The sequence below is a fragment of the Ylistrum balloti genome, unplaced genomic scaffold (assembly GCF_031769215.1).
Source record: "Ylistrum balloti isolate Yb309-2 unplaced genomic scaffold, AGI_CSIRO_Ybal_v1 Utg369736, whole genome shotgun sequence".
NCBI classification, from domain to species: Eukaryota; Metazoa; Mollusca; class Bivalvia; order Pectinida; family Pectinidae; genus Ylistrum; species Ylistrum balloti.
This window is the reverse complement of record NW_026781948.1, coordinates 198,540-212,490: the sequence shown is the minus strand read 5'-3', so window position 1 is coordinate 212,490 and position 13,951 is coordinate 198,540. Positions and strand designations below refer to the sequence as shown.

General features: G+C 37.4%; 1 protein-coding gene across 1 annotated transcript; it reads right to left on the bottom strand.

Moving 5' to 3' along the window:
• Window positions 1-821: 821 nt before the first annotated feature.
• On the bottom strand, window positions 822-13,749 carry LOC132543033 (inositol hexakisphosphate kinase 1-like). The gene is made up of 6 exons (XM_060206490.1): window positions 13,661-13,749; window positions 9,112-9,321; window positions 7,149-7,248; window positions 2,647-2,750; window positions 1,673-1,848; window positions 822-1,367 (listed from the first exon to the last, which is right to left on the bottom strand). The coding sequence occupies exons 2-6, from the start codon at window positions 9,293-9,295 to the stop codon at window positions 822-824; spliced, it is 1,110 nt and encodes a 369-aa protein (XP_060062473.1). The 5' UTR covers window positions 9,296-9,321; window positions 13,661-13,749.
• Between the last annotated feature and the right edge of the window lie 202 nt (window positions 13,750-13,951).

Here is a 13,951-nt window from a genome sequence, read left to right as displayed (position 1 = left end):
CGAATTGATGAAATAGAATTGATCATTTGAAGGTCACTTTGTGAGTGATGAACGTCGCATCTTGTAGGATATACAATGATTTCGATTTGAAATCTCAAAAGCTTGTCTGCATCCTTGGAATATGTCTATCATTGACATTACAAAGTCAATATGGAACTACATATGACTTTACTAATCAAAGATATTATATTCTACATAAAATCGCTGTATCACGTTATATCAAAATGGGCGTGGTGTAAGCTGAATCAATCGAGAGCGGAATCTATGATGTTCGTATTCCAAAGATGTAGCGAAGTTAATCTCAATAGACATGGGATTTCAAAGATGCGTGGATCATCTGATATGCATATATCATGACAGCAAACGATATTTATTTATCAAAACTCTTTTGTATAAAGGTTATGCGATACCCCAGAAGGAAGGTTTAAAAGGGGTTTCTCGATGAACTCTTCAAAACTAAGTTGTAAAATAGAAAATATTGACCCTATAACCATATATCATAATACTAATAAAAGTTCCTACAGAATATCTCACAAAGTAATTATTTACAATTAGAAAAGTCCTACATTCCTAAAAGAGGATTAACAACGAAATCTGTTGGTGAGACTGGCATTCCATTATGTTTGTAACAAGGTTGGTTTATTTATCAATTTATTGTTTTGGGAAACAAATTTGTTTTCGGGTTTGAAAATTTCGTGAGTCTCAAACAAATATTTTCGAAAGAAACTGAATTAACAAACGTTTTGTCTACCTTGATCCTATAAATGAATAAAAGATGCTAATTGATCGTCCCCGAAATAGAATGGACCTTCCTGAGAAACTTAACTGTCAGCGATGGACTGTAAAATTTCTATAAGGTTTTCTAAACCAAACAGAATACCTTCCTCCGTGCCTCCTTGGTGTTCTTTAACATCAGACTTCAGTACCGTGTGACCGAAATCAATCATGCGGACATCTGCCGTACCGATGTCGTCATCACAACAAGTCTGGTTGAGCTTGTCTTCATTTTCAACTATCAAGCTTTCAGGAAGATTGTGTGATGGACCACTTCCATGAAAACCTTCTCCAGATTGGCCACGAGTTTGTTCGGAACCCTTGGCTTCTGATTGGTCGGAATACTGGCAAGCGTCCATGTAACCATCATAAAACAGCAGCAGAGAAGATGAGAAAAAGTAAAATGTATGTTGCGTAGATAACACGTGATGGAGTCTGCGCAGTTTCGATACCATTCGGGAAAGTTCACGAATGTTCAGAGTGAGGCTGTTGCTGAAAAACTGCCGCAGTGCTTGACGAAGACCATCATCGTCTAGGGCCCGTCCATGATATTTATTAAACTTTAGGTAGGTATTAGTTTCTGCCTGGAATACCTGCCAAAAACCAAAGTCCTTAATAAACTTGTAAACAACAAATAAGCTTGGTTTAATTATGTTGGTTGGACTATAAATGTAGATTTAACAGTAATGATATAATATAAAGTTCAGAGATGTATCGAAAGGTGTATCATATTCTCAGGTGATTCTATGGAATTGTGACTTTTTGGAGACTTATTAGGCATATTCTTTGTCTTCTGATGATTTAAACTAGCATGTTCCGTTACTCCTTGGTCGTCGAGAATATCACTTCTCTTCCGAAACACGAGCTACTTGAATGGACGGAGTATCGGACAACTTACTTGCATGCCACAAATACGGATTCCGAGGGTAGCCGAGGTGGAGTGTGCACACCGTTCCTCCAGTAACTTTTTCTTCTCCTCTGAAGAATCTTCTCCGTGTTGGCGGGTCCCCATCTTAATATCCAGTATACAAGGCATTCTAAATGAGCTGACCAAATTACCCAGCATAATAAACTCTACAGTTAGGTAAGGAAAAACAAAAGTTGGGAAAGATTAGCATGTATCTCAGGGTGAAGTATGTCTTCTTAACGAAGTCATATCGTCCGTTCTGTACACTAACATGGTAAAACATGCTGTATTTCTGTTTCCTTGTCATTAGTTTACCTGGTGATCAAGTAAGATTTACAAGTGTCCTCAATGAAGCACAAAGAGGTTACCCATACGGAACACCTGATCTTAATCCTGTTACACTTTTTAAGGGTATCTTTTTAAATCATTCCTTTGTTTCCATTATGCCTTCGTTATCGTAGAGTGTATTTTCAAATTGTTGTTATTTCCTTGATTTTTTTTTTTTTTTTCGTTTTTGGTTTTTGTTTACATCGGACCCTATTAACTATATACACTGGAAATCGATTTTTTTTATTTGTTCAATTTCCAACACTTTAGTCTATTGCAATGTCTCCTTAATCCAGTGTAATTTCTGGGATATTGTTTAAAACGAAAATAATAAATCTTAAAGGCTCATTTAGCTTCCTTGGTAATTAAATTCGTTCCTTGGAAATCTAGTGTATGCTACCTTAAATCTAATTTCTTAAAATAAATATGAACCTAGGAATTCGTGGGTGGACAGTACCCACACGTAATCGATGAAAAAATTTCACGAAAATAAATCATATTAAAGTAGTATATAGTACTGGAAAGTTGGCAAAATAGATATCATTGTATTGATACCAAATACACAAATATCAGTTGTATTCTTTACAATGACTTTACGATCTTATCATGTTGATGTGCTTTAGCTAGACAAAGGATACTCTGTTCACCGTCATTAGACCAGAAACCATACCGCTGTATCTGTCTGTCAATACAGGAAACACTCCAGTTGTCCAGTCCTGATTTCACCTCATCACTTGTTCCACTGTAACAACATTTACACATGTAAACAAAGGTAAAAAATGTGGTCATACACATGCAAACAGAGGTCAATATACCGTGGCCATACATACTGTGGCCATACATATGCAAACATAGGCTTTATGTCAACATACTGTGGCCATACGTATGTAAACATAGGCTTTATGTCAACATACTGTGGCCCTACATATGTAAACATGGGCTTTATGTCAACATACTGTGGCCATACGTATGTAAACATGGGCTTTATGTCAACATACTGTGGCCATACCTATGTAAACATGGGCTTTATGTAAACATACTGTGGCCATACATATGCAAACATAGGCTTTATGTAAACATACTGTGGCCATACATATGCAAACATAGGCTTTATGTAAACATACTGTGGCCGTACATATGCAAACATAGGCTTTATGTCAACATACTGTGGCCATACGTATGTAAACATAGGCTTTATGTCAACATACTGTGGCCCTACATATGTAAACATGGGCTTTATGTCAACATACTGTGGCCATACGTATGTAAACATGGGCTTTATGTCAACATACTGTGGCCATACATATGCAAACATAGGCTTTATGTAAACATACTGTGGCCATACATATGCAAACATAGGCTTTATGTCAACATACTGTGGCCATACGTATGTAAACATAGGCTTTATGTCAACATACTGTGGATATACATATGCAAACATAGGCTTTATGTCAACATACTGTGGCCATACGTATGTAAACATAGGCTTTATGTCAACATACTGTGGCCCTACATATGTAAACATGGGCTTTATGTCAACATACTGTGGCCATACGTATGTAAACATGGGCTTTATGTCAACATACTGTGGCCATACCTATGTAAACATGGGCTTTATGTCAACATACTGTGGGCATACATATGTAAACATGGGCTTTAGGTCAACATACTGTGGCCATACATATGTAAACATAGGCTTTATGTCAACATACTGTGGTCATACATATGTAAACATAGGCTTTATGTCAACATACTGTGGATATACATATGCAAACATAGGCTTTATGTCAACATACTGTGGCCATACGTATGTAAACATAGGCTTTATGTCAACATACTGTGGCCCTACATATGTAAACATGGGCTTTATGTCAACATACTGTGGCCATACGTATGTAAACATGGGCTTTATGTCAACATACTGTGGCCATACCTATGTAAACATGGGCTTTATGTCAACATACTGTGGGCATACATATGTAAACATGGGCTTTAGGTCAACATACTGTGGCCATACATATGTAAACATAGGCTTTATGTCAACATACTGTGGTCATACATATGTAAACATAGGCTTTATGTCAACATACTGTGGTCATACATATGTAAGCATAGGCTTTATGTCAACATACTGTGGCCATACATATGTAAACATAGGCTTTATGTCAACATACTGTGGCCATACATATGTAAACATAGGTTTTAGGTCAACATACTGTGGGCATACATATGTAAACAAAGGCTTTATGTCAACGTACTGTGGCCATACATATGTAAACATAGGCTTTATGTCAACGTACTGTGGCCATACGTATGTAAACATAGGCTTTATGACAACATACTGTGGCCATACGTATGCAAACATAGGCTTTATGTCAACATACTGTGGCCATACGTATGTAAACATAGGCTTTATGTCAACATACTGTGGCCATACGTATGTAAACATGGGCTTTATGTCAACATACTGTGGCCATACGTATGTAATCATGGGCTTTATGTCAACATACTGTGGCCATACGTATGTAAACATGGGCTTTATGTCAACATACTGTGGCCATACGTATGTAAACATGGGCTTTATGTCAACATACTGTGGCCATACGTATGTAAACATGGGCTTTATGTCAACATACTGTGGCCATACGTATGTAAACATGGGCTTTATGTCAACATACTGTGGCCATACATATGTAAACATGGGCTTTATGTCAACATACTGTGGCCATACATATGAAAGCATAGGCTTTATGACAACATACTGTGGCCATACATATGCAAACATAGGCTTTATGTCAACATACTGTGGCCATACATATGTAAACATAGGCTTTATGTCAACATACTGTGGCCATACATATGTAAACATAGGCTTTATGACAACATACTGTGGCCATACGTATGCAAACATAGGCTTTATGTCAACATACTGTGGCCATACGTATGCAAACATAGGCTTTATGTCAACATACTGTGGCCATACGTATGCAAACATAGGCTTTATGTCAACATACTGTGGCCATACGTATGCAAACATAGGCTTTATGTCAACATACTGTGGCCATACGTATGCAAACATAGGCTTTATGTCAACATACTGTGGCCATACGTATGTAAACATAGGCTTTATGTCAACATACTGTGGCCATACGTATGTAAACATAGGCTTTATGTCAACATACTGTGGCCATACGTATGTAAACATAGGCTTTATGTCAACATACTGTGGCCATACGTATGTAAACATAGGCTTTAGGTCAACATACTGTGGCTATTAATATGTAAACATAGGCTTTATGTCAACATACTGTGGCCATACGTATGTAAACATAGGCTTTATGTCAACATACTGTGGCCATACGTATGTAAACATAGGCTTTAGGTCAACATACTGTGGCTATTAATATGTAAACATAGGCTTTAGGTCAACATACTGTGGCTATTAATATGTAAACATAGGTTTTAGGTCAACATACTGTGGGCATACATATGTAAACAAAGGCTTTATGTCAACATACTGTGGCCATACATATGTAAACATAGGCTTTATGTCAACATACTGTGGCTATTAATATGTAAACATAGGCTTTAGGTCAACATACTGTGGCTATTAATATGTAAACATAGGCTTTAGGTCAACATACTGTGGCTATTAATATGTAAACATAGGCTTTATGTCCACATACTGTGGCCATACATATGTAAACATAGGCAGGTCAACATACTGTGGCTTAAACATAGGCTTTAGGTCAACATACTGTGGCTATTAATATGTAAACATAGGCTTTAGGTCAACATACTGTGGCTATTAATATGTAAACATAGGCTTTTGGTCAACATACTGTGGCTATTAATATGTAAACATAGGCTTTAGGTCAACATACTGTGGCTATTAATATGTAAACATAGGCTTTAGGTCAACATACTGTGGCTATTAATATGTAAACATAGGCTTTATGTCAACATACTGTGGCCATACGTATGTAAACATAGGCTTTAGGTCAACATACTGTGGCTATTAATATGTAAACACAAGTTGCGTGTCATGTCGCTCTAATCTTACGTCTCTATTGATTTATATGAGAGAATTGTTGTTATACCAAATGAAAGTCGGTTTGAAATCAAAATTGTAAACACTTGCTACAGACTAAAAATGTACAATTTTATTGAGAACTAAATTATGTGTTATTTCAGCATAGTCAACTTCACTGATCGCGACACCTCCGATAACACTATCACTAGTCTGAAGTATCGTGATATCTTATCAAATAGTGTGCATGATAAAATAGGTTTTACCCTGTTGCCGTGAACAACAGCCAATGAAGTTTATCTTATATATCAGTACTGTAACTCATTTCACAAATATGTCCCATAATATCTGGTCATTAAAAAATAAGTCCAGGAAAGGTGTCGTGGAATTTTACCGGTGTAAGCTCTGATGTTGGTCAGGGTCGTACCTATTTTTTTCAAAATTTGTAGAGTGAAGCACCCAGACATTTTAAACAGCGTGACTCATCTGTCGTCAGGAGAGAACATTTACTTGGTTTTAAATTATAAAACTCCGTAGGCCATGGCTTCTGATAAAGATATTTCTGTTTACAATCTATGAACCAAACACATATTTTTAGCTACCGATTTAAAAATCACATCTTTAGAAATCAATTCACCATGAAAGAGACTAAGCGGAGCATACTATTGTATTGTGAAATGTAATATAGAAAAAAATGTTATATTTGGTGGGATTGTAATACTGCTTTTTTCTCTTGGTTTTTGTGTTTTGTTTTGTTTTGCTTTTTTTTTTTTTTTTGCTTTGAATTTGTTTGTGGTTTTTTTCGCGACTTGAATTACTACGTTTGATATAATGGGACATCTCAGTAATAATATACAGTATGTTTAGAGGCTGACATAACATATTGTTTGTAAACTACATGTGCCCTGATGTATCACAAGGACTCGCAGAACATCCCGAATGAGGAAACTATCTCTAACTAAGAGGCAAGTCGGAACTGACGGACGATTCCGGGCTACATACAGATGAACTGATGAGAGAATTATTCAGTCCTGAAGGAAAATATCGTAATTATATACATGTTTCAATTTGTTATTTATTGAAAAATGTTCGCGTAAATTCTACACTTACAAATCACTTTGATAATCCGTCTTCCGAAGGATATATCCGGGTACTTCAGCATAGAACGTGGTACTATCGTTGTCATGACTACACTTGACACAGACCAAACCTGAAGCGATACAAACAAGATTTGATTAGGATTAATGGAACATAATGAGAGTTCGTTATTGATTATCATGCAAGAGACCATGTCTAACTCATTACTTTTTCAATAGAATACTGACGGAAGCATACCACAGAAGGTTTCGCTTGGTCGAACCAACACTACAAACAACATAAACAGACTTGATTCAATAGGATCACCCGTCTCTATAAGGCTAATTCACCTAGTCACAGAGAGTGGCTAAGTAAAGAGAATTCAGTCTTATCACATCTACAGGTCCAGTGAACGTGAATGATTTGTCACAGCGGTAACCGACAACCTGTATCATCAAGACGTCAGCCAGCAAATACAAAAATGGACATGAGCGCTATTCAGCCATCGTGTCCATTTCACAGTGACAGTGTTTTTTTCCCTTTATCTATAAATTTTAATGATGCAACAATAACGGAAGATGGTTGCATAGTAAATTATACCTTTAACTTCACCTCGCCTCACCAATCCTCTTCGCGCTCATTGACATACGAATGCCACTTAACTCGCGTCATGTTTCAGTGATCGTGTTTGTTTACAGTTCAGTTGCTTCCACTATCTGGATACAGTTGGCTAGAATTGTGTATCAGTCAATTTTATTCTCGTTTTACTTTACAGACAAAACTTATTGTTGTGCCAACACATTTACAATTTAAGAATTTCAGCTTAACAAAATTTATACATTTGTAGCTTAAAAGGACACGCTCACGAAATCAAGTATAAAGGCACACTTTGTAATATACTGTATATATCATAAAGCGACCGATCAATACTGAAAATACCCGTTTAACTGTTTTTATCAAACAAAACATCTTTGTTAAAACGAAAGGGCAATCTGTTCATAAGCATAATTAAAAGGTGTAAGTCTCCTGAAAGTGAGGCCAAGTTTGTAACAAACTGAAAAAAGCACAAATATAATTCATGTTTGAGTGGCGTATAAGTTTAGAATCAAATTATCTTAAATCGCCTATTTCAAAATACACTATTACAGATCGGCTACCTTAAAATCGATTTCCAATCCCTGACTTTGACGTATAACTTGAGAAATATTTCTTAATTCAGCTGATACTACATGACGTGACAGATTAAGCGTCAACCCCGATACACATATCACATGACTTATTCATGACGCAATACGACCTTGAAACTAGGTCAGACACGTAATACAAACCTTTTTAGCTGGCGGAATGTAATAGCCACGACGGATTATGAGTGTTTGCCCAATCCTTTCCGAAATTCCACATCCTGTATGCTTATTCCATTACTTTAGAATGTATTTACATGATTCATTACACTAATATGGGGAAACTGGTTATCTCCGGGTTGCAATGTAAATAACGAATCAAACATCGCTGCCTACTAAAAACAACTGATATCACACAAAATGAATTTGCATTCTTGAAAATATGAAAATATCTAAAAGTACAGATAGATTTACCGAGAAAACATTCTTGTCATCCTGTATCACTTCTAGAAGACCAATCACTTTACATTGTATATCCTGACTTTTTTTTTTGTTTCCGATTAATAAATATCAATTCAATTTTTTTCCACAGCCCATGTATAGCAAAATTATCAAAACGTCCGCAAGTCACGTGGCCACATCTAAATCGCTTGACTACTTCTGACAACGACCAAACCAAAATTGTTCGGATAGATAACGTTGTATCAAAAATGAGGTAAAGAGGGACGTGTACCAAGTTTGGCAGTAGATATACCACCTGTAGTTTCTTCATTAAACCTAAACAACAGTTCAATTTTGTAGGCAACACACATTAGCCATATCTATTCACATCACTCGCCTCTTGCCTGGTAAATCTCTGTTCCTTATTTACCTACCTTTGTAATGGGGCGTGAATTCCTTCATATCTTCTGGTAGATTTTGATAAAACTGGAACTCTTTCTCCTGGTATGGTTTACATATTGTTTCTTGTGTTATTTCAAACAAACATGTATGTCCCCCCACCTGGTGGATAAATGGTTTGATTTCCACCCACTGATCTTCATTCTTGTAAAACGTCATTATACAGGAAACTTTGCATGCCGCACCTGAAAGTGTATGGTATAATGTAGAATCAGTGCATTGGGAAAACAGACGAAAAAGATATGTTAAACCTACATGCTTACTGTTTAGATTCAACACTGGCCTTTGGAATTGCTCATCTGTAAATATTACTATACGCCACCTTTGACCTATCAATGGGATATGTTTACATATTCAAAGGGTTTTTCAAGCTATTGGGTTCAGAAATTATAATGTTCTTCGGACTTATTGACTAACATAATGGGTCGAGAGACGTCCCCCAAACTCATTTTATCTTTACTTTCTAATCAACACACTTAGTCGTGAGGGGCTCCTTAAACTCTTAACATCGTCCCTTTCTAACCAACACACTAAGTCTCGTGAGACGTCCCACAAACTCTTAACATAGTCCCTTTCTAACCAACACACTAAGTCTCGTGAGACGTCCCACAAACTCTTTACATCTTCCCTTTCTAACCAACACACTAAGTCTCGCGAGACGTCCCACAAACTCTTAACATCGTCCCTTTCTAACCAACACACTAAGTCTCGTGAGACGTCCCATAAACTCTTTACATCTTCCCTTTCTAACCAACACACTAAGTCTCGTGAGACGTCCCACAAACTCTTAACATCGTCCCTTTCTAACCAACACACTAAGTCTCGTGAGACGTCCCACAAACTCTTTACATCTTCCCTTTCTAACCAACACACTAAGTCTCGTGAGACGTCCCACAAACTCTTAACATCGTCCCTTTCTAACCAACACACTAAGTCTCGTGAGACGTCCCACAAACTCTTAACATCGTCCCTTTCTAACCAACACACTAAGTCTAGTGAGACGTCCCACAAACTCTTTACATCTTCCCTTTCTAACCAACACACTAAGTCTCGTGAGACGTCCCATAAACTCTTTACATCTTCCCTTTCTAACCAACACACTAAGTCTCGTGAGACGTCCCACAAACTCTTAACATCGTCCCTTTCTAACCAACACACTAAGTCTCGTGAGACGTCCCACAAACTCTTTACATCTTCCCTTTCTAACCAACACACTAAGTCTCGCGAGACGTCCCACAAACTCTTAACATCGTCCCTTTCTAACCAACACACTAAGTCTCGTGAGACGTCCCATAAACTCTTTACATCTTCCCTTTCTAACCAACACACTAAGTCTCGTGAGACGTCCCACAAACTCTTAACATCGTCCCTTTCTAACCAACACACTAAGTCTCGTGAGACGTGCCCCAAACTCTTTACATCTTCCCTTTCTAACCAACACACTAAGTCTCACACTCGTGAGACGTCCCACAAACTCTTAACATCGTCCCTTTCTAACCAACACACTAAGTCTCGTGAGACGTCCCACAAACTCTTAACATCGTCCCTTTCTAACCAACACACTAAGTCTAGTGAGACGTCCCACAAACTCTTTACATCTTCCCTTTCTAACCAACACACTAAGTCTCGTGAGACGTCCCACAAACTCTTTACATCGTCCCTTTCTAACCAACACACTAAGTTTCGTGAGACGTCCCCCAAACTCTTTACATCTTCCCTTTCTAACTAACACACTAAGTCTCGTGAGACGTTCCCCAAACTCTTTACATCTTCCCTTTCTAACCAACACACTAAGTCTCGTGAGACGTCCCACAAACTCTTAACATCGTCCCTTTCTAACCAACACACTAAGTCTCGTGAGACGTCCCCCAAACTCTTTACATCTTCCCTTTCTAACCAACACACTAAGTCTCGTGAGACGTCCCCCAAACTCTTTACATCTTCCCTTTCTAACCAACACACTAAGTCTCGTGAGACGTCCCACAAACTCTTAACATCTTCCCTTTCTAACCAACACACTAAGTCGTAAGACGTCCCCTCAATGTTCACCACAGTGTGACGTTTCCGTGTCTTTGTAACGTTCTGTACTCTGGAGGCCACGTTTGCCGGTCCGTATGTGTTAATCCGACATTATATCAACTAACTTCAATGGCCCCTTAAAGATGATCCTTCAAGTCATAAATAAAAAAGATACCAGAAAGATGTTGTGATGTTCAATGAGCACTTCAAATCCGCATATTAGGCCCTGTAAATACCAAATATTTTAGTGACTAATTCAAATATCCTGTAAAACAGTTATGCTGAGCAAGACACTCCAAATTTTCCCCATAATATATAGGACGATTTTAAAGTTGGAAACAGTATATCAATAGGAAGCATTCTGTTGTATCTCCCTGTGGGCGTGATTTTTAGACTCTTAACAACAGCTGTATGATGCAACTTGAATCAGTATTAGATTATATTGTATCTAAGTTTGTATTTAAAGGTGTTTTCCACTTTTGTGTCTTTGATAAAGTAAATTCCCATGGAAACCAATCACTCATTATCGACAGAAACACAAACATCCCACAGACATGGAAGTAAGAAACGTACCATTTTCATTACCTATTGAATAATCACACCTCTATATCAGAAAATGGCAGAAACAAAGTGGTTAACTATCAATAGACGTGGTCCTATCCCTCCAGTATATCGAGACGTAGTATTACAGGACAGTGAAGGTAAAGCAGTGGCTTATATACAACACATTGCTTGTCAAAATATTTAAAATCGGGTGTTAAAGTTAGGGGGTATCAGAATTACGTTAATGAATCATAATATATATTACATTTTCTCTAAAAACCAACGCCGCTATCTCTAGGTCCATAATTGACGCTAAGATTTCAATATTAGCTTCTTTCTTCACGTGGATGGTCCATCAAGTACATTCAGATGTTCAAAATAGCCCGTAGAATAAAACAATCTTATGATGTTTACCTTTGCGTTGCGTTTTATTCTCCCCGATTATCAATATTAAGGCATTATCACAACAAAACGATGTCAAGCCATTTTCTATAAGCGGGTAAGCGGATAACAGACGAGACAGGTATTTTAAGTCTGAAAGGAATGCCGATCTCATGCATTCCAATATTTAGACCGTGAAATCGCGGTCTAATTCGTGATTAAAATTCCAGTGCATTCTGTATAGATTTATTATACGTGTGTAAAGGACCTTTCGTTCAATATGAAATTTTACGAACGATCCTTGTAAGGTTTTGTTTTGGCGAGTTTTGGCGTAACGTCATTGTCGATATTATGACATCACAATCGATTTCCGACTGGCGCAGCCAACGAAGAATGCCTCATTGTAATTAAACTAAGGACATATAATGATTAAAAAACGAATCACCATTTAACTGGAGGAGTATGTGCATTTAATGACCTTGGCATGAGCATCACATTTTTACTGAGATGGACAAATGAATGACAGTATCAGTAACCGCAGGAGAGTTATGCTGAGGTTTTCTTCTGTCGCTGGCAGTAATAGAATAATTTTACTCCACAGGGAAATGTAAGTAATATCAACACCAAATACCATTACAGAAAGACTCTCGTGTAGTGTAAACGCATAGATGTAAGTGGGAAGTGATGTTGTGTACCCCAACGGTCGGAAATAACACAGATCTAATCTAAAACTAGACGAGGCTCCAAACACAAATTAATGAGCTCATATTTCCACCATATTTCAAGAACAAGCAGAAGGCACAGAGATTGTGCATATTTGATATACCATTTCAGATCTAAGGCTACATTTCCCCGCCCATCCGAATGTAAGTGTATATATATATGTTGTGTAAACTTCTGAACTTTCTAACAATTTTTCTCTGCTATATTTTTCTGTACTAGTTTTATCTCCCCTTACTTTCAAACTCTACGATAATGAATCTTGTATGTTCCCCTTATCTGTAAATTACGTCAAGTATTAATTTTATGACAGGAGTTTGAGCTATCTATCATGAAATAACATTTAATACCAACAGCACTATAAAGCGTAATAGGGTGTAGTATTCACATTTATAAAAACAATTTTTTAATATCTGAAAGATCACTTAATCCTTGAACTATATTGTAATAGGAAGGAGTAATGAAAAATACCCTGCCACCCTTCGGTTTCCAGCTGGAAAATCTACCGCTTGGCTAAAGGGAAACTCCCACCACCCGAAGCTTCCACAATACAACGTGAAGACAGTAAAAGTTTTATTGTAAAAATATCACCACAAATGTACGTTCCTGTTGCAGTCAACAAAAATTAAGTTATTCAATTACTAATCTATTACCTATCTTATACATGTATATAAATATGTATCTACGCTGTGATTTCCTAATCACTGCCACACGACTTTCCATTTTACGTATAAATACAACGCGCGTTACGGTGTCCCGCAGTACAAAAACTTTAACTGGCTAAGATTACTTGTTAAGGGCTCGATATGTACTTATTTACCTTCCGTCAGTGTATTACAAAAATACATTATCACGACTTACCCGTCTTCTATAACACTCTGGTCCAGAGGTAGTGTGGTCCTGAGGTAGTGTACACACACGATACACGATCCGAATGTTCACTTGTATGTCCAGGAAATGCCAGTATTCACATAGCAGAATTTACTGTGGACGTGAAAACACACATTGGATTATAAGTTTACCTAGATTCAAAACACTGTCGCTAGTAATACATCGGTCTCTTTATTTACCTGTCAATGAGAGGCGATCCGAGAAATCTGCGATAAGCGTTTCTCACCACACTCCAACTCGCATGTTTCTACACCTACGTCA

Bases quoted from the DNA above. Each gene is read 5' to 3' on its own strand.
- LOC132543033 (XM_060206490.1), bottom strand. From the start codon at position 9,295: ATGACGTTTTACAAGAATGAAGATCAGTGGGTGGAAATCAAACCATTT. The intron at 1,849-2,646 runs GTATCCTTTGTC...ACCTAACTGTAG, and splicing joins GTCTAATGACGGTGAACAGA to AGTTTATTATGCTGGGTAAT. The intron at 1,368-1,672 runs GTAAGTTGTCCG...GGTTTTTGGCAG, and splicing joins TCCGTATTTGTGGCATGCAA to GTATTCCAGGCAGAAACTAA.